Raw genomic sequence first — 20,938 nt, forward strand, 5'->3', positions numbered from 1 at the left:
CCTTTAATCCTTCTCCTGGCTCTTCTCTGACCCCTCTCCAATTTATCAACCTCCTTCTTGAACTGTAGGCACCAGAACAGGACACGGGATCCCAGCAGTGGTTGCACCAGTGCCAAACCTGGAGGTAAAATCACCTCCCTGCTCCTACGCGATATCCACCTGTTTATGCATTGTGGGATCACATTATCCCTTTTGGCCGCAGCGTTGCACCAGGAGCTCAAGTTCAGCTGATTTTCCACCCCCGCCCAAAAGCCTTTTCAGTGTCCCTGCTCCCCAGGACAGAGTCCCCCACTCTGTAAGTATGGCCGACCTGTTTGCTCCTAGATGTCTACATTTACATTTACCTATATTCAAATGCATATTGTTTGCTTGTGCCCAGTTTACCAAGAGATCCAGATTACTCGGTATCAATGACCTGTCCTCTTCGTTATTTACCACTCCCACAGTTATTGTGTCAGCTGCAAACGTTATCAGTGATGATTTTATATTTTCTTCTGGATCATTGATAAAATTGGTCAATAGCATAGGGCCAAGGACCAATCCCTATGAGACCCCACTAGAAACACATCCACTTGATAGTGAGTCTCTGCTTACAATTACATTTTGAGACCCATCCACGTAACGTGGGCTGTGATGAGTTTATATTGTTCCAGCTTTTTAATCAAAATGTCACGTGGTAGCAAGTCAAATATCTAACAGACGTCTAAATATGTTACATCCACGCTATTTACCTTTATCAACCAAACTTGTAATCTCATCAAAAATATTAAATTAGATTGACAGGATCTATTTTCCATAAACCAATGTTGATTGGTATTAACTATATTACCTCCCTTTAATTCTTTATTACTTAAGTCCTGTATCAGCTGCTCCATTATCTTGCCCAGGATTGATATCCGACTGACTGGCCTATAACTGCCTAGGTCATCCCCTTTACCTTTTTTCAAATACTGGCACATGAGCTTCCTTCTGGTCTCCTGAAACTTCTCCAGTGCTCCAGGATTTATTGAAAATCAACATTACTGGTCTGGAGAGCTCCTCAGCCACCTCTTTTTAAACTCTTGAATGTAAGCTATCTGGTCCTGCTGACATAAAAATAGCTAATTTTAGTAGTTGTGGTTTAACATCCTCCTGAGATACTAGTGAAATGGAAAAAGTGTTATCACCATATGATATGACTACATCATGTTTTTTCTCCAAATACAGAACAAAAATATTTACTGAACACTTCTGCCTTTTCTGCATTATTATTGATAATTCTACCATTTCTATCTAGTAATGGACTAATACCATTGTCAAGATTCTTTTTGTTTCTAATATACTTAAAAAACTCCTTCTTATTGTCTTTAACTCTGTTGGCCATAGATGTCTTCTTGTGTCCCTTTGCTTCCCTTATCAATTTGTGACAATTCCTAGCCTCTGATTGATATAAATTGACGGTGCTTGCAATTCCATTCATTGTCTGCAAAGGGAAAAGGAGGACTTGTGGCACCTTAGAGACTAACCAATTTATTTGAGCATAAGCTTTCGTGAGCTACAGCTCACTTCATCGGATGCATACTGTGGAAAGTGTAGAAGATCTTATTATATACACACAAAGCATATATACACACAGTATGCATCTGATGAAGTGAGCTGTAGCTCACGAAAGCTTATGCTCAAACAAATTGGTTAGTCTCTAAGGTGCCACAAGTCCTCCTTTTCTTTTTGCGAATACAGACTAACACGGCTGTTACTCTGAAACCTGTCTGCAAAGGCATACTTTATTTGCAGGAATGTTTACACAGAGCAAGAGCCCCCAACCCACTGGGCCTAGGGTGCAGAGCTGAGGGGCCCTGACACATGGGGCACTGGGTGCAGAGCAAGGAGCCCCCAACCTACTGGGTGTTCACATACAGCTCTGTGCAGCTCCCTGGGAATCATCCTCCCTCCTCCTGCTGCTAAAAGAGTTGGTTGCCTGATTGTGGACTGTGTGGCTTGGGTGAGCTGTCTCTCATCACTGAGCTACTCAGAGACCCACAGGGACAGGGCAGGGGGGATGGTTTGTGAGTGTCCTGTGGGCTGAAATGCCCTTGCAAGGCAGGTTAGAAGATGACACAAGTGCGTACCAATCCCAGCCAGTCTGTGGCTAATTCACAGCAGAGATGCCCATTGTTGGCTGACCCCTGGCTCCCAGTGGTTGGCCTGGCCCGGCTGCGTGAGGCTCCTGTAGCCCTGAGACACATCCTCTGTGTGTGCGTCGCTGCATGGCTGCAGTCCAGGCCTAGCAAAGACGGGCAGCAGAGCACTGGGGAAGGGGTGACTCAGCCATCAGCTATGGTCATATGTAGCGTGAGGGTCATTGTCTTCCTGCAGTTAGCCAAACACCCTTTCAACATGCCAGTAACGAGCTCACACAGGGAAATGTGCAGGCAGTGCTCAGACAACGCTGGCAGCGTTAACCTGCTGCTGGTTCTGTCCTTCCCTGGGAGTGACACCGTCTCCCCAGGCCCTCAGCCCTGCGAGGACACCCAAGCAAGGCACAGAGCCCCCCAAGTGGCAAAGTGGGTTTTCTGCCCCAGTAGCAGCTGCGTGGTTTGTTCTCTTCCTGCTCCCAGGTCCTTTTGGATCTGATTTGCGCTCACGGTCATGGAAAACTAAGAGAGGGACATCTCCCACTACCTGCATCCCAAGTGACTGACTGGGCCCAGGGTCCTGCATGGTACTGAGCTGTCTCTATGGTATTAGGTTGATTACGGGATAGAGCAGAGAATTCTCCTCACCCCTGCCACTCCTGCCACTCTGGAATATGCCTGTGCGGAGACCAAGGAGAAATGGAGCAGAGAAATGCAGCTGTTACAATGTTTTATTGTTTAGTGCTGTTAGGTTCAAGTTTTAAGTTCAAGATTTGCAGATGTTCCTATCATTCGGGTATAGAATGATACAGACAGGTGTGTTTGGGAGGAGATGACAGCACTGCAGTTTGGTTTCAAAAGGACAAATTGTCCATTTTCGTTTCTGAACCATTAAGTACCTGCTTTTCCATAACAATGAATCATCCAGTCTCTGTGTACAAAATTAAATATAATTTATGCTTTGCTAATGGAAATCAAATACAAAATTCAATCTCCTGTGTGTCGTAATGCTGACATTTAAATAGTAAAAAAAAAAAAAGTTATTAACCCAACTCTTTCCTAGCAGGTTGCTCCCTCTCTCGCTGGAGAGAAAATAACTCCTCGGTCACATGAGCACATCACAAAAGCAGACACTTGTCACTGACCATGCGGGTATGCAGAGACAAAAGTCACCATCTCACCCAAGCCGACAAAGCCATGTCGCCGCCTCTTGATGGCCGGACGAGCCAGGCCTGCCCTTCCCAAGAGCAACAGCATCCTGGGTGGTGCTAGTGAACAGCCACCCCCCGGCATCCGAGTCTCTCCTGGCTCCTTGCCTTCTTAGCAGGCCGTTAATGCTCACCAGGGGCTAGCCTCAGAACAGGCCCTGCCGACGAGCAATGCCGTCGGAAAAGTGCAGGAGCAGCACATCCCCTTGCTGGAGTCAGTCAGCGCCTCCTCCCGAGCGCAGGGAAGTCACCCATATAAAAAATAAACCTCTTCAAATATGGCAAAAAGAAGACAGGGCAGGAAGCCCCGGTGGTGCAGCATCCCCTGGACGCAGCCAGGTCCAGTGCTATTGTCGCAGCCAAATGGGACCTGCCTCCGGAGCAGGCCACTGCGAGAACACGCAGCTTTGTAACCGTTTCCATTGCTCGCCTCTGGGCGGGCGCGCTGGCTGGGGTGAAGCAAGCTCCTTCCAGAGGGTGGCGAAGGGATGGAGCCTTAAGCGCAGGCAGCCTGCCATGGCCACACGCTGCTGTCTGAATCCTGGGTCAACATTTTGTTGCTGCTCTGGGAATATAGCAAATGGGCTAGGGGTGACTGTACTTCATCCAGGTGCAAATTGGAGCTACCTCTCCTGCCCAGCTACTGGCCGAAAGCTTTCACCAATCCACAGAACTACAGCGTCAGCACGCACAGGCAGGGTCTTTCCTCAAGTCTCTTTTCCTTCCAGGAATGGGCCTGTGAAAAGAGCAGCCAAAGACCACAAGCAATCCGCTGGCCCTGCTGCCCTGGCTGATCCCCGGTGGCCCCTGACGAGGGAGCAGTGCAACACTCCGGCTTTTGGGGGGGTTTTAAAATATGCAAAGAACATTTTTGGTGCGGTCTGGGGGGGGGGTTCCTATGGGGGCCTCTGAGCTCAGTAGGGTCTCGTGTGGGAACGAAAAGCTCCCCCTTGCTCAGGTTGTTGCTAAGGGTTGGGCCAGCTGCCCCAGCAGCAGCTGTGGTTCACGTGCCATTGTTCTGACTGCTTATGAAACCACGGTCAGGAAAATAAACTTTTTAATCCTCTTTTGCAAAGATTAGTTGAAAGGGCTTGATCCTGCCAGGTGCTGAGTGCCCTCAGTTCCATCATCTCCCCTGGGCGGACAGGCAACCGCTTATTTCCAGGCGGGGCTCAGCATCGGGCAGGAGTGAGACCAAAACGAGTTCCGGGTTTGCAGGGCATGTGAAATAAGAAAAGACTTGGGGGTGTCCATGTCAGCAGGACCCTAGAAATTGGGAAGATTTTAAAAAAATGCCCTCCCTCTGAAGCCAGGAATCATTTTGCACCAAATGGCCTAACAACCCAGCTTTCATTTTGCAGAAGAAATGACGTTTTAATAACATCTGAAACAATTGAATGTCCCCCCTTACTACATATTTCCAGTGTTTGTACAATATATTTCTGGGTTTGCAGGTCGGTGAGAAAGTGTTTTGTCAGACGCTGTTTTAAAACCTAATCAGGCTAATCTGAACTGACATTTACTTCAGCGGGAACGAATGTGATGCTCCCCAAACCTGGCCCACAATCGAAATCTGACAAATGAATTTAGCTCCTTTTACACAATCCAAAGCACTAGCCCCACTTTATTGTGTAATGAACCACATGACAGGCCATGAAACCCAAAGCAGGTTCAGCTTGTTACTTTGTTTAACAGTGTTTTAGTGACATTTCCTTTGGTTAGTTGGATCAACAAGGATTTCTTGCCACCGTAATCAAAACCGAGCCTTGGTCTTGCTCAGGTATGCATAAGCTGCGTTTTCTTGCTGCTTTCAAACAGCAACAAACGCAACATCTTAAAGGAGCACTGAGGCTTGACAAAAATAAAACACCTTCCTCCCTCCCCCTGCAAAAGCAGGCCCCACTGCTGCTCGTTTTAAACAGTAAATAAAAGGAAAAGAAAAGAGAATAAACCCCAGACAGCAAGAAGTCACCCCAAGGAAGGAAATGTTCCCTCACAGGTAACACAGTGTTTTCCTTTCATGCCCACTGTTACTGGGTTTTCCTCCGTAACAGACACGAAATATAGTGCAGCTGTGTCAAACTGCTGCTACCTTGTCTTTGCTGATCCAGGCATGCAGCTCGCTTCGGTTTTTCTGAGATTCTAGGAGTGATGGGTGCTTATCTTATAGTTTCCATCGGGATTTGCCAATTTGGTTGATCATAAACCTTTGTCATTTCCACTTGGAAATGAAGCTTTCTCCAGGGTAGTGAGCACTCGCTCAGTGGAAATGACCTTTTCTTCTCTCTGCAGATTTTGGAGCAAAGATGAAGACTATTTCACGTTTTTGCAAACCCAGCTGAGTCCGGATTTTCAGAAGTGCTGGGCACCCACAGCCCCACCGGCTGGCACCCACAGCCCCACGGGTTGGCACCCACAGCCCCAGGGACTCCAGTGGCATTTGCGGCTGCTCAGCGTTTTTGAAAGTCTGGCCTGTGTCTGGATTTTGCACACCACTCTAGATACTGCGATGAGGTTTTACTCAGTAGAGGATTCTCCTTCTGGGCTAATGGCCACCTAGCAAAGAACTAAAAAGCCGCCTGTAATGACAACCTCAACTGCCATCTGCTCTGCGGGGAAGCAGGGGGTTTCCAGAATGACTGAGAAATGCCAGTTCATTCCCTGCCTGCAGGAAGAGCTGTGAGTGGGACACTGCACCTTCTGCTAGGTGACTATGCCATGCGTCAGGCCAAGCTTTCTGGGATGGATCCCATGAGAACACTCTCAGCTGGCTCCTTAGGTGCCAGTGCATGGCAGTGGTTTTTAGCGTGTGATCATCTAAAGGAGCAAATGAGGACTTAGAGAGGAAGCCTGGATTCTGGTCTCACTGCAGACCAGAGGAAATCACAAGCAACTCTATTCAGTTAATGGAGTTACACTCAAAAGTGAGAAAAGACTCGGGCTCAGGATATTTGTGGCACTTGGTAAATGGTAGCTAGTGCAAGGTGTAACTAGTATGCAAGTAAAGTATCTGTAAATAGATTCTTTGCAGCTTTGCTGTGTGTGTGTGTGTGTGTGTGTGTGTGTGTGTGTGTGATCTGATACCACCTGACTGCCAGCAAGGCAAAACTAAAGTAGTGCAGAAGAAATTGAATCTGTCGGCTTGCCTTGTCGCTATTGGGATTCTATAAGCTTCCCTCATCCTTTGTTGGCCGTGGGTAGGACTTACTGAATACTGACTATCTGGCGCTGACAGGAAGCACCAGGAACAAAGTGCTAGAAATAGGTAGCCTCCCCTGTCCCACTGGAGCCTCCCCCAGCAATTCTTGCAATACAAGTGGGAGGGCTTGGAACAGACCCAAATGCAACCTGTACTCGCTGTGACATGAAGGTTTCAGAGCTAGAAATGCTGTTCAGCTTGACTTTAACCTTGATGCTGCAAGAGTCTCTTTGTCACAAGACTGAGACTTTAGCCCTGTGTGAGTTTAGTGTCTCTGACAACGATTCACCTCTAGATAGCAGATAGCTTTTTCCCTGCTCTCTTGGCTTTACTTATCACTTTCTTCCTGTTCCCACTGGAAATCTTGACCTGTCATTTGGTAAAACATGACATTGAATGGTTTGTAAAACTTGCGCAGTCTGTGGATAACATCTGGGTCTATTTTGGGATGAGTTCGACCCTTGGATTTGCCCAGGCACCTGGGGGCGCTGCTGTCCTCTGGCTTCTTCAAACAAGGAAACCCCTTGGTTTTATTGAAATAAAAATGCTTCTCTGTCACAATCCTTTTGAGGCCTAAGAAATCCTGGACCTTGGCCATTTCTCCAGCTGGGTCAATAATCAGCCGCTCGCCGCTGACAAAGAGGATCTGGGAAAGTGGGAAATACTGCAGCCAGTTCTCCAGGTGCAGCGCATAGATCCCAATGCGGATGGCGCTCCAGGAGGCATCGATCAGTCCCAGGGTCCGGTTCTTGAAGGCGAGTACTTCGAAGGTGGGGATCTCAGGTTTCTTGGAGAGCGTCTGCGTGTAGTCTGAGATGGCCCTGGTGACGGGGTTCCGCACCACCACGATCAGCTTGGTGTCCTTGGCCATGGAGTGAATGCGCTTTGGGGCCTCGTTGGTCACAAAATAGCTCGGCGTCTTCTCCATCGTTATTTGTCCATCCAGAGTCTTGGGCATCACATTCCTGTAGAGAAAGGAACAGGAGAGAGAGAGAGAGAGAGAGAGAGAGAGAGAGAGAGCTTAGTTCTGCAGTAGGAATCCAGCTCCCAAGGAAACTCAGGCATGTGGGTTCCCCTCTGGCCATGCGCAGTGAGTTTGAAGCCTGTGGCCCAGTGAGACTGAGGGCACCCCTCGGGGGAGTGACACTAGCTACCCCATAATCTCTGGAGACCTAATGCCGGTTAGTGTCCTTTGGCTTCAGAACCCGGGGAAGGCAAGTACATCAAGTGTTAAAGCCAGTCTCAGTAACACATTATACAGTCAATTTGCCATAGGCATATGTAGACAAGAGTTAATTGACAATAAACCTGTACAATACCTGTCTGTACAGCAAGCCATCTGCTACCATTTGCTCAATTAAGTCTATACACTTCAAAGCCTTGTACCAAAGTGGTGCATTTAGGATTACACAAGACCTTTTTATTATGATGACATGCTTTTAAATGTCTCAGCTAATAAAACTTAATACAGAATAAGATCCCTTGTTTCTAGTACAATAATTAAATTTATTTACTATCTTGTGTGTGAGGAAGAATGACTTTTCTTTTATCTCTAATTCACATGCTCTGTCAAATAATTAATTGCTGCTGGGTTTTGAGCTTCCTGCGCAAGCACTTTTATTAGCCAAAAGGAATTTGCCTACTGGATAAATTAACATGTAGCAAGACTTTCCTGGATAGCATATTATCATATTGTAAAATGCATCTGCAGTCCAGATAGCTTTTATATCTAAGAAAATGGAGAAGTAAATGCCTGGCTCATGTGGCCCAAGCCAACGATTAATGTCGCAAACCAGAAGGTTTTAAATCATGGGCTCAGTATGTGCATTAGAGCATCTTTTGAACCTTATCTGCTGGGTACCAGACTGGCTGACGACCTTTGCTGTACCCCGGGCACAGAGTGCCTCCAGGTCACACACACGCTGTGCTGGGCAGGGCTGGCAGGGCAGTACGCTCCCAGGAACAGGAAGAGAACTCGTGGGTCTCTTCTCACGGCCAGGGTGGGTTCTGCTCTTCTCTTGTGGCTCCTGGCTTGAGAACGTTTATTTATCAGCTGGAAAATTTACCCCCCCCCGCTACAGAAAGAGCAACTGTGCAACATCCTGCCTCGCCCAGCATGCCAGAGGCCTGGCTGCCGCCGCCTTGTGCTTCACGTAGTGATTTGCACCTGTGTAACGTGTGTGTGACACATCTCCCAGCCAGAATGGTGCCATTCAACACCCACTCTGTGCAGGCGTCAGCGAGGTAAGTGAGGGGCAAGGCAGTCAGGAAACAGGTCCCCAGTGCACGGGGTTTATATCAGGTATTAGTGCCAAGTGTCAGAGCAATGCTCATTGTTTCAGTGTTTGCAATTGGCACAAATTTAAATGTTTTGGGCATAAAATAAAACAAAAATGCCCATTTTATTTTCAGTTCAACTTTTTGATTTTTAAACTTTGCAGCTATAGTCTCTCTCACACACACACTGGGATGTTTAGCTTGGTGTAAGTTGCCCCAAATGTTCATGATTATTGTATTGCTTGAGTGGGTAATTAGCAGGGGGAGGGGTGGTCACTCAGCAGTGGGCTAGAACTCGTGAGGTAATACCAGGGCATGATTATGCAAGGCGCTGAGCATCCCCTGAGAGGAGCCCCTGCATTGCCCACCTCTCCCATTGGCTTTAATGCAAGGTGAGGCTGCTCAGCATCTTGCAGGATCAGGCCCTTCACATGGGAAACTGTTTTCAGTGCAAACATAGGGTGAGAAAATAACTTGAAACGGTTCTTTACCAGCCCCTCGGGGTCCACAACCGCAGCGACACTGCTGCCACCTAGCAGCGTACAGGCAAGCCGCCCTCCTGTGGGGTTCCCCAGTGGACAACTGCAAGCAGAGATGTTTGCTAGACAAGGCCCAGCTAGGTGAACTTGCCACTGCCTTGTGTCTGAGACTGTTCAGTGCCATCCGTGGCTTTACGTGTAGTGTGTGCTCATGTTTCCCGACATGATGGCCTAGCAGACTAAGTTCCCTGTGCCATAGAATTCCTTTCGGGTGTGGTGCATGTTCCAGGAACCAGCTCTGAGCTGAAAGGCTTTGGAAGCTGGTGATGGATGGCTAGAGTTGTCCATATTGCCAGAAGGGCCCAAGGCTGCCTTATCGTACTGAAGACAAGAGTTCTTTTGGCAAAGAGGTTTGCTAGGTGACTGTCCCGTCCCCCACCCCACCCCGGTCCCCCTGTGGTAAACGGGGTTGCTGTCAAACAACCTCTTTTGCTGAGCTTTGTGATCCTGAGTCCCAGATTTCCAGTCGCTTCTGGCAGGCTTCCGCTCTGCATCCCACAATGCACAGCGCCCAGCAGCAAAGCAAAGCACAAGGCCCCCCACACCCGCAGAATGCTGCACGCCCAGTAGGCGCCAAGTCCCTGACATGCAGACCCTGCTTTGCGCTGAAGCAGAAAGCAGTGGCATGTGTGTATACAATCGCTGCGGACTATCAAATCCGCTCCCGTTTTAAAGGCCATGTGCGACAATTAAATGGCAATTAAAGCTTTGTCAGCATGTTTACACAGATGCCCAGGGGCTCGCCAGGCAGGGCTGCCAGCTGATGGTTCCTCCTGTGAAGAATGCTAGCCTGCGGTCTGCGCCTGACATCTCCTGTGGCTGGAATTCAGACATTCACCCCTTTTGGGACACTGTCACCCTTCTTAGCATCTGACTTGCCCCTTATTCCTCTGTGCCTTGCCAGCTCCCCCATGCACCACTCCCCTGCCTGATCTTCCTAATCCCCAGTCTCTAGGCAACAGGGAGCCCAAATGTTGTAGCCAGACTGTTCCTTGCTCTAGGGGTGGGACCCTACTATCCCCACACTCCATCAACTGCCGCAGCTGCTCTGATCTCTCAAAATCCAATTCAGACTCAGCAGCGTGACTCCTTGCTCTCCACGGACTCCCTGCATCCAGGCCTCTCCCCATCCCTTCCCCCGGTATGTCTCCCTCAGGCCAGTTCCTACAACCCAGCCATCTCTGTCTAATAACCACGACTCTCCACTCTTCCATTTATTCTGACCCATCTATCCAGCCCTCTTTGCACCCCAGCCTCTGAGCCACCAACTCCTTCCTTTTCTGCACTGTGCATATTGATAGTAATGAGTGAATAGACCAGCGAAATCTCATTAGCTTCCTTATAGAAAAGTCCCGTAGAAGTTAACAGGGATAAAACTGTAGGGTTCTGTACAAGTTACATCAAAAACCTACAAAACTTAACAGAGATTCGTACAGATGTGTAGATTCTCTATTAAGTCTATAGGGCGTTTCCCAAAGAGCTAGGATTTGCAATGGTGTATGAGAAGTAATTCTCCCACTCTACTCCGGGCTGATTAGGCCTCAACTGGAGTATTGTGTCCAGTTCTGGGTGCCACAATTCAGGAAAGATGCAGACAAATTGGCGAAAGTCTAGAGAAGAGCAACAAAAATGATTAAAATTCTAGAAAACATGACCTATGAGGGAAGATTGAAAACACTGGGCTTGTTTAGTCTGGAGAAGAGAAGACTGAGAGGGGACATGAGAACAGTCTTCAGGTATGTAAAAGGTTGTTACAAGGAGGAGGGAGAAAAATTGTTTTTCTTAACCTCTGAGGACAGGACAAGAAGCAATGGGCTTAAATTGCAGCAAGGGAGGTTTCGGTTGGACATTAGGAAAAACTTCCTAACTGTCAGGGTGGTTAAGCACTGGGATAAATTGCCCAGGGAGGTTGTGGAATCTCCATCCTTGGAGATTTTAAGAGCAGGTTAGACAAACACGGTCTAGATAATACTTAGTCCAGCCATGAGTGCAGGGGACTAGATTAGATGACCTCATGAGGTTCCTTCCAGTCCTACGATTCTATGATTCTGTGACTCTTTCCCATGTCAGAATGGGCTCTCCAGTTAAATAACTGGAAGAGATGTGTTTGGAGGAGAAAGGCAGCTCAACGCAGGAAGAAACTACGCCTCACTCAGAGCTAAGCTGACAATATTGGCTCTCGAAAGTGGAGTGTCTTTTTCAGTAAGTACTATTGTGCTTGTGGTTTTCTGATATATTGCACACCAGCCAGCTGGACAAAAGACACTACAAACGGCAGAAACAGCTGCTGATAATCTACACGGCAAATTCACCCAATCAAATGTGTGGACCTGCACCTGCGCACATGCACCTTTCCAATTTCCCTGAGTAATTCAGACTGGTGTTCACATTCCCATGGAAATCACTTCCACTCACCACTGTCTCTTTGCAAATGACCAGCCAGAAATAGCTCTAATTACAGTATGCGCCCAGCTGTACATACTCCCAGGCTTAGTGTCCCCTCCTCAGCTCTTGCAGATGCGAGCTTTCAGTGCACACAATACCCCTGTGCATTGGCCCTGCCTGCACTGGACAAACAATCCAAGCATGGCAGCGTGGAATTTCTTGATAGATTTCAGAAAACTCTGTTGAGAAAATTTGGAACTGAAATGCTAAAATTTCTGCCTGGAAATTATGCTGGTCTGATGCAACTGAGCAGAACAGATTAAAGTGACAGAACAGAGCTGATGGATTTCATCAGCTGAGCAAATGACTGACGGCACTTGTAGGCTTGCATGGGGAGAATCCAGCCCTGCATATGGCTGTGTGCGCTGCACCAAAATGCTAATCCTCCTACCATGGAGAAGGGGGATACGATCTGCCCCCTTCAAATAAAAGGCCAGTGTTTCCAGAGTGCAGCAGCTAAGTGATTTCCCCCAGCGTGCTGAGTTCACTGGCCCTCACGCGATTCACGAGTGTGCCACACGCAGCCCTGAGTTAGGTGCACGGCGGGCTGCTAGTGCTGCAGCCTAAGTGGCTCGGTAAATTTGTTAAAATATGATATTGAAGATCAGGTTAGCAAGAATTTCTGAAGAGTAATACTCTGTTTCCTTCTTATCAAATCTCCCTCCAGATTAGCAGTTGTGCTCTAAATGCACTCAGCTGCAGGGGCTTAATTGCATTCCATAGTTATTGATTTTTGGAGAGCTGATTTAGTTTTATTGAATGATAACAGAAAGAAACACCAGTTTACAAACAGTGGAAGTGACATTGCTGGCTGCAGATTCCCTCTCTACATTCTGAGACATCTCCACTCTCACAGAGGGAGGCTTGAGCATTAGACTCAGCAACGCAGAGCTACCCCACAACGAGGACAGGATCCAGTCCTCTCCCATGGAATGGAGAATGGATGAGCAATACTGCGCTAATACACACCTCTTTACCATAGAAAGCTTGCAGCCAGCCTGTTCAGCTGGGTCTCTGAAGAGACGGTACTTTATTATGCCCCCCGTCAAGCCTTGAATCAGTCCCAGATCCCAGTCACTTCTCTCACAAAAGAGGATGCTCAGGAATAAGCAGAAGAGTCCCAGTTGAGAAGATAATGCCATAAATGTTTACTTTCCTTTTCCCATAGTTATGTTAGATCATTAGGAAAGGCAAGTGTTTGCTCTGGCTAGTAAAATATTTGAATATCTAGTGCCGAAAACCCAAATGCTGAGAATGCAGGACACTCACGCAAAAAGTCAGCAGGATTTTATCATGTTTTCTCAAGCAACGCAAGGCAATCATGCAGCCAAAACAGAAACCTTTTCATGCATTCCTCCTCCCCAATAACCTCATTTCCAAGAAAGGGCTCAATTAGTTGTAAACATGTAACAGCCTGTAATTTGCTTGAGGAAAACACGTTCCATTTCGCTAGTGAGAGCGGAGGATGAAGGAGTACCGTCCCCACGCTAACTGGAGTGGCAGGTTGTTCCCATGCTTTGTCTACGCATCACTCTTAAGGCTGCGAGTCTGTCATGGACTCCGTGACGTCCGTGACCTCTGCGGCAGCCGGTGCTGGGGCAGTCTCGGGCCCCCTGCCCCCACAGCAGCAGCAGGAGTGTGGGTGTGGGAGGGGGCTCAGGGAGTTTGGGGAGTGGGAGGGGGTGAGGGCTCTGAAGCAGCAACATGTCCCTCAGCTCCTAGGCAGAGGGAGGTGCAGCCAGGTGGCTCCACGGGCTGCCTCCGCCAGCAGGCACCGCCCCCGCAGCTCCTATTGGCTGCAGTTTCTGGCCAATGGGAGCTGCAGAGCTGGCAAAGGCAGCGCATGGAGCACCCCTGGCCATCCCTGTGCCTGGTCGCCGAGCGACATGTTGCCACTTCTGGGGAGCTGCGTGGAGCTGGGTAGGGAATTTGCCAGCCCTGCCAACCCTCCGCCCAGCAGCAGCGGGGGTCCTGGGCCGCCCCCCCCCGAGCACCCAAGCGTTACTTTACTGCCCGTGACCTGTCCGTGACTTTTACTAAGTGTAACGTAGCCTCATTCATGCTTAATTCATCCAGCAGCAGGTTAACGTGTGAGCCAAACACACCAGGGTGCTCCTGGTGGACGGTGGTTGAAATCTCTCTGTTAAGGACTCTGAGCAATATCAGAACAATGAATGCCTAGTACAGTCTCGCCAACCCCAAGCATGCGTACGTCATGAGCCAGGCCCATCCAAATCAGAGAACTGGTTTGAAAATCATGGGTTTAGGGGAATAAACTCCAGTCCAGCTGAGTTTTTTTTTTTTATTCGCCTTCTGTATTTTGAGCCTTTAGGGGCATTCGGGTCAGATTTTCAAGTTTTTCTCCTCACCCCTGAGAGCTAGACGCGTGTTGTTTTTTTAAAGGCAAGCTGAGATTCAGTCACCTGGCTCCAAGAACTGGGGCTTTAAGGCAAACACCAAATATTTCAAGACGTGTGATAAAATCATGAAAGGTGGCACCCCTGCTAGTCCGTGTCTGCGTGTCTCCTACAGCGTGTTGCAAGGCCTTTGCAGTGGGGGTGGGACAGAGGGAGAATACCCTCCAGGCTCTGAGAGCCAATGGGAAAGGAAGGTTTTTAGGCAAGATGTTCAAATGGGAAGTGATTCTGAATGTGAGCGTGTGGCAGGCTGGGGGCCGAGGTGTTGACACAAGCAGAACAGCCTTTCTCCAGCCCCAGCCCCAGGGCAGAGGGAAGGCCAGGGCGGGCAGCCAGAGTAGCGGACTCCGGGATGTCTGGCTTGTGAGGATTTAGGAAGGACATTATTCAAGGAGCCATAAGCGTGAAAAGAGGAAACGAGGGATGTCAGGGGAGAGGGGGAAGATCACCAGGATGCTCTAGAGATGGTGGGAGGTGGCAGGACAGAGAGAGAAGAAAGTCTAGGGCAAAGGCTGGCTCCAATTCTGGGTCTTGAACAGCATTGCCAACCCCAAATGTTCAAAAACTGAGTCAAAAATCACCAAAAATCCTGACATTGGCTTTAAAATAATGAGGTTATGTACAATAATGGATTTGGGGTTCTTTTTATTTGCCTCCTGCTTTTTGAGCCTTTAGGGCAGGGGTTCTCAAACTTTAGGGGGTCGCGAGCTTATTACATGGGACGTCGTGAGCTGTCAACCTCCACCCCAAATCCCACTTTGCATCCAGCATTTATAATGGTGTTAAATATATAAAAACATTTTTAATTGATAAGGGGGGTCTCACTCAGAGGCTTGCTGTGTGAAAGGGGTCACCAGTACAAAAGTTTGAGAACCACTGCTTTAGAGTGCAATGGGGTCACCTTTGGAAGCTTTCTCCAAGCCACAAGGGCTAGAAACTTAATTTTTCTTTAAGAATGAAAGCTGAAATCATCACATCTCCACCTGACTCCAGGAGCTGGGGCTCCAAGGAAACCAGTAATTATCATAATTATCAGTCTGTTTGAAGACCTGGTGGAGGACAAAGGCAAGGTACCAGGCAGGACAGTCCAATCAAGCTGTTTTTCCTGAAGAACTCCTAGCAGAGATCTCTATCGATCCATTAACTACGGAAATCAGTGTGTTATGGTTTTGTTGTTCAAGCCACAAAACAGATTTGATGGTAATTCATAAGAGCCCATTTCTGTGCGTTGCCTCCGTAACCGACTCAATTACAAACAAAGAGGAGACAGGTCCTGAGCATGCTGCTTCTCACACTTAGTGCAACGTGCAGAAAGCCCCAGCTGGAGCATGTTGGGAAGGGAAGCCCCTGTCTCTCTCTGGCTCCCCCGATGCCGCGACAGCCCCCAGAATGATGCACTAGATTGGTGGTGTTGGCTCAGCCAGAGCAGGAAGCAGGGAAGTGTAGGAGCTGGGAAATGCCTCTGCCAGTCTGGGGGCAGGTGCTGGCACACAATTCTTTCCAACTACAATGTTTTGTTCCTGTTTGGATGTGACTGTGGGGGCTGCGGGTGATCGTACGGCACAGATATGGGCTGCAGGCAGCCTGTTTTCTGGAGCTGGGATCTTTCTGCTCAGGCTCCCTGGTCTGGTGGATTAGAATCAGTTATCACTGTGCTCATGGGCACCTGTGGACAGTCTGCTGCTCTTTGGCCCTTTCTCCCCTTCAGGAGAATATGAACTGCTGTGAGCGACTGGCCCTCCCACTGCCAGGCATGCTCAGTTTGGGTTTGTATCTTGGCTGGTGTCCTTTAAGGCCTGGCAGTTTCCAGCCTTTGTCTCCTCAGACTATACCCTGCTTGGTACACACCTGAGCGCTCGCCCCTCTTCTGTCGTGCAGCATCTGTAGGATGCAACCTGGGGCCTTCCTCATGCCTACGTGTCCCTGTCCTGCTGTTTCACGGGGTCTGGCTGCAGGCAACGGTGCACTGCCTGCCTAGGGAAGTTCATCACAGCCAGGAGGCTGGAAGAAACTCACTGTCTCGCTCAGGGGTAGGCAACCTATGGCACGCATGCCAATTTCCAGGGGCACTCTCGCTGCCCGGGTCCTGGCCACCGGTCCGGGGGGCTCTGCATTGTCATTTAGTTTTAAATGAAGCTTCTGAAACATTTTAAAAACCTTATTTACTTGACATACCACAATAGTTTAGTTCTATATTATAGACTTCTAGAAAGAGACCTTCTAAAAAGGTTAAAATGTATCACTGGCACACGGAACCTTAAATTCGAGGGAGTAAATGAAGACTCGGGCCCCCACTTCTGAAAGGTTGCCAACCCCTGGGCTAGCTTGTATTGAGAAGGCAAAGGACCCCATGTAGCAGGCCTGTGCTCTAAGTGTCATCCCGACCCAGGGGCTCCTTGGAGATCATGACAGCTGAGCCTTTCCCACTGGTCATGTCTTGCCTTTCACCCCTGTTCCCGCCTGCACTGTGACTAGCTCGAGCCGCACAAGGCAGGGTCAAGTCATCATTTCCTTATGTCATAAACTGCGGCCAGCCCCTCCAGCTGACAGCTAGTGCCGGCCCCTGAGTTTTGCACATCCAGCAAGGCCGGATGCAAGAGCCAAGGGCTGCAATTGGGTGGGCAGCTCAAGTAGCATGAGGAAAATCACTCTGTGGGAAGCACGTCACTCCGGCTGTCATTCCTGGGTAGCTCTGCACAGTGTGGTGGGGGATGCAGCCGCCAGGCAGGGTTACGGGCTGTTACAGCAGTGAATTCTCTACAGCATCCCCCTCCCTTGCCGTGTGCCCTCTGTATGGCTGCGCAGAGGGTCACGGGGCACATGTGGTACTGGGGAGAAGCGTCTCACTAATCTCCTCCACCCAGAATTGCGTCTTGTCACACTCTCACTAGCAGCAGCTAATCAGGTGCGGTGTGATTTTCATGGGAGACCTGGGAATAGCAGACACTCAGGACGGGGGCACAATGGAATCCGAGCAACTGAAGAGATCCTGTGGGTCAGAGAGTCAAAACCATGAGCCAGATTCGGCCAGCCTTGCTCCCTCTGCCTTGCAAGCAGGCGGGCTGCGTTCAGAGGGACACTCCTGGAGTGAGGGACTGGGCCGCAGGAACGAGTGTGGCCAGAGGCGGCCCTCACAGTGCACCTGTGCACGTGTCCACCAGCACCAGCTCAGCCTGCTCCTGTCGCTCTGTCCTGACTAGCGCTGCTTGGAAAACCAACGCTTTTCCTGAGAGAAACGCCAACCGAAAACATCGGTGTGAAAAATGTTTGGTTGAAAAATGTTGCTTTTCCCACAGGAAATTTTGAAACAAAAAGTTTCATTTCAAACCTGCAATCTGAATTCAAGGTTGTTTCCTTTCGGTTCCATTTTTCATTGACAAACAAATGTGGGTGTTGACAAAACTGTATTTCTTGATGAGGAAACTGTCTGCACAGACCCCTGGCCAGCTCCAGTCCTGACCCTTCCCACACCACTGCCTGGTGCCAGAGAAGGAGAGCTGGCCTTGTGCTTTGAGCACAGGCCTGGGAATCAGGAGTTCTGAGTTTTCATCTATGTTCTGATCCAGCCTCCCCCATGGCCCAGTACAGGCCACTTAAGCTAATATTTTAAGAAGTGGCCACTAGTTCTGGGGGTTCAACAAACCACCATGGGGCCTGCTTGTCAGGCAGGGGTGCAGCACACCCAAAGCTCCTGCTGCGATGATGAGTGCTCAGCACCCAAAGTAGCCAGGCCCTGTGTGTCTACAGTTGGGTGACCAAACCCGTGGCCCTTTCTGTGGCAATTTTGGTCCTCAAATTCCACTAGTAAAATGGGAGCAATCCTCCCCCAGGACCTCACAGGACTGCAGTAGGGTCGACTGGACAATTACTGCTCGGCACATCAATGCTGAACATCTGTTTTAGCAATAGTAGAAAATCAGATACATTTTGTTTCGGGGCTGAACATCTGTTCCCTTGAGGTGTCTGCAACACGCATACCCAGACATTAGCAGCATTGTGCAGGCCCATGAGAACCAGAAATGGAAACTGACTGACTAGAAACGAAAGCCGAGCTGGCTAGTCTGTTTTCATTGAGCCAGGGTCTGTTAATTGCAAAAAATCAACATGCACCATCAACAGTGAAGAGTAAACAAAACTTGTGCAATGATTTTACTTCTCTTCTCTTGCTGTGTGTTGGCTTGCCCTGCACTCACCACCACAGTATCCACAGTATACTAGCAACACAAAGCATTGTGGGTCAGACCCATGCTCCATCTAGACCAGTAGCCTGTTTCCAACACTGGCCAGAGCTAGATGCTTCAGAGGAAGATGTAAGAACCCTGCAGTAGCAAATTTGCCCCCTACATTACGTCTCACCGTAATCGCCAATAGTTAGAAATTGGCTTAACTCTTGAAGCAGGAGGTTCAATATCCTGTCCAACATCCATTGCTATTAATTATGATTTCTATGGATCTCAAGAATATCCAGAATTACGTCCAGTTCTTTTCCAAATCTTACTAAGCTCTTTGCCTCAACAACTCCCTGTGCCAGTGAGTTCCATAGGCTAATTACATAAAAACATATTTCCTTTTACTGATTTTAGAGTTCACACCTTTTATTTCAGTGACTGTCCCCTTGCTCTTGTATAATGAGGCAGAAAACAGATGTTCCCAATCTCCCTTCTCTAAACCAGTAATTATTTTGTAACAGGATAGAACTTAGAAGGCTTTAAACAGAAGCTCAGATCCCTTTTCCCTTGTCTCTAAAGGAATATATAAGGTCTCAGTTCATGAGCAAATCTGTTGAAGCCTCTCCTCCAGGTGAAGCAATGGTGCTCGTGCCTCTGCTGAGAACTGCCTGCCCTGAGAGTCAGCTACCCAGCAAGGAGACGCTATTCCTTCCGCTGGCCAAAGCAGAAACCCAAATCTCAGCATTTAAGATGCGAGGATGCAAACTGGGACGTGGAGAGTGGATTAACAGGATGCTAAAATACTGTTGTGTAATTATAGTGCTTATGTACATGACATGCAGACACAGCAGGGAGGCAGAGAACGCGTGGGGCAGGGGAAGATGGTCCCTATCTCCAGAAGAGACCTACAGTGCACGGCTGATCAGCTGAGACACCAGAGGATGCAAACGAGAAGCAGCAGCAGTAAGAGTCCTCTAGCCTGGCGAGCTGAGCTGGAATGCCAGGCGACAACAAAGAGTCACTGATCCTGGGGATTTCAATTACCCTGACACCAGCTCAGCAATAACACTTGTTTACAATTTCCCAGACATGAGAGGCTGTTTTCTTATGCAATCGTCTGAGCAAATGGAAGGATCAGGGTGGGTGAAATTGACTGACTGATGCTAATCTGAGTCAGAAGCTGTGACAACAGGAACAAGGTCACCTGGGCCAGGCTGGCGGATGGCAGAACGGGGCCGCTGTTCGGCGCTCTGAGTGAATCCGACGAGAGGGAGCCTGGGGGCTGCAGGGGTGCACCACGAGGACTGGGCCCAAGGAAGGAGGTGAGGTGGGATGAGCAGGAGGGGCTCCCTTCTAACATGTGCGTCAAATGCCTCTGGAACTGGCTCAAGGCCGCTGCACAGTCCTGGAGCCAGAGACGTCGTCGTCGGTCTCCTTCCGTGGGCCAGGCCCCACAGGCAGCATGGGAGAGACGTGCTCCCCGGCCTCCAGGAGCTGCAGTGCTGTCTGGGAATGCGGCCCTGGCCCGCTCCCACACAGGCATCCAGTGGTAATGGCTTCCAGCCAGGCCAGGAGTCGTGAAGTGGGCGGGAGACTGGAGCCGCCAGCCCTCTCCCCATAGGGCAGCCATCCATGGCAGCATGCATGACGAGTTGCATGCGGTCCAGGAAGGCGGGGCGAAGAGAGGCCCCCGCCGCAGATTTTCATGCACAAACCACTCGGCCAGTCCAGTTGTGATCTAACTCCCAGGAGACACCGCGCAGCTCTGGGTTCCCCTCTGTGCTGAGCAGCGAGACGCTCCCAGGGCAGGCAGGGCTGTGGGCAGCCTCCATCCTGGGGGACAGAAGCTTTAAAAAGCTGGGTCTCCCCAGGACTCCTGCACATGGGAGGCTGCCTGGGAATGCCCTGAATCTGTCCTCTGCTGGCACCAAGGCTGGCCACACCCCCCTCTGGCCACTGCCCACTTCTAGAGATGTGCTTGTGGACGCTGATTGCGAGGGGCCCTGCACCAGTCTAATCCCACCCCTCCGTGTGGCCATGCCCACAGCCGGGCTTGCCCGCCTTCGGCACCGATGCTCTGGGATAGACTCTGGCAATTTATTATTAATCTGTGTATTTCCGTCGTGCCCAGGTGCCCTAACCATGAACCAGGACATCATGTGCTAGGCGCTGTACAAGGAAAACTGCCCCAAGCCTTCTGCTGTCACTCACCTGTTCCTGGAGCCTTTGGGGAGGGGATGGGCTCAGGAATACAGGGGTTTGCTGCTGCCTGAACAATTCCTGTGTATTTGGTGGCCGTGACTGTTGGGTGCGCCTCTTATTTATTGGGGTGACCGTAAGGCTAATGAGATGAAAATGAACCCAAATTCAGTAAGAAATACGGCCTCCCTGATCCGCCCTTCCTGCCCACAAGGCGCCCGCCAGCTGGGAGTTTGGCTGCAGGATTTGTCAAAGGGTTAGAGCAGTATCTTCTGCCAGGTGCTCAGGTGACGAGGCCAAGGCAAAGGGATTGTCCTTTCCATAGTTTCGTGTTTAGTGTACTCAGTGTTACTCTACCATAGCGCTGGAAA

The 20,938-nt window shown here is 49.5% G+C and overlaps 1 protein-coding gene across 1 annotated transcript in view; it reads right to left on the reverse strand.

Moving 5' to 3' along the window:
• Positions 1-6,353: 6,353 nt before the first annotated feature.
• Positions 6,354-20,938, reverse strand: part of HS3ST4 (heparan sulfate-glucosamine 3-sulfotransferase 4) — a 129,674-nt gene continuing 115,089 nt past the window's right edge. The window contains exon 2 of the mRNA XM_074964931.1: positions 6,354-7,486. Within this exon, the coding sequence (XP_074821032.1) occupies positions 6,850-7,486 (637 nt within the window). The 3' untranslated portion in view covers positions 6,354-6,849. The remainder of the gene's footprint in view (positions 7,487-20,938) is intronic.

The sequence above is a fragment of the Natator depressus genome, chromosome 10, assembly GCF_965152275.1.
Source record: "Natator depressus isolate rNatDep1 chromosome 10, rNatDep2.hap1, whole genome shotgun sequence".
Classification (NCBI taxonomy): Eukaryota; Metazoa; Chordata; order Testudines; family Cheloniidae; genus Natator; species Natator depressus.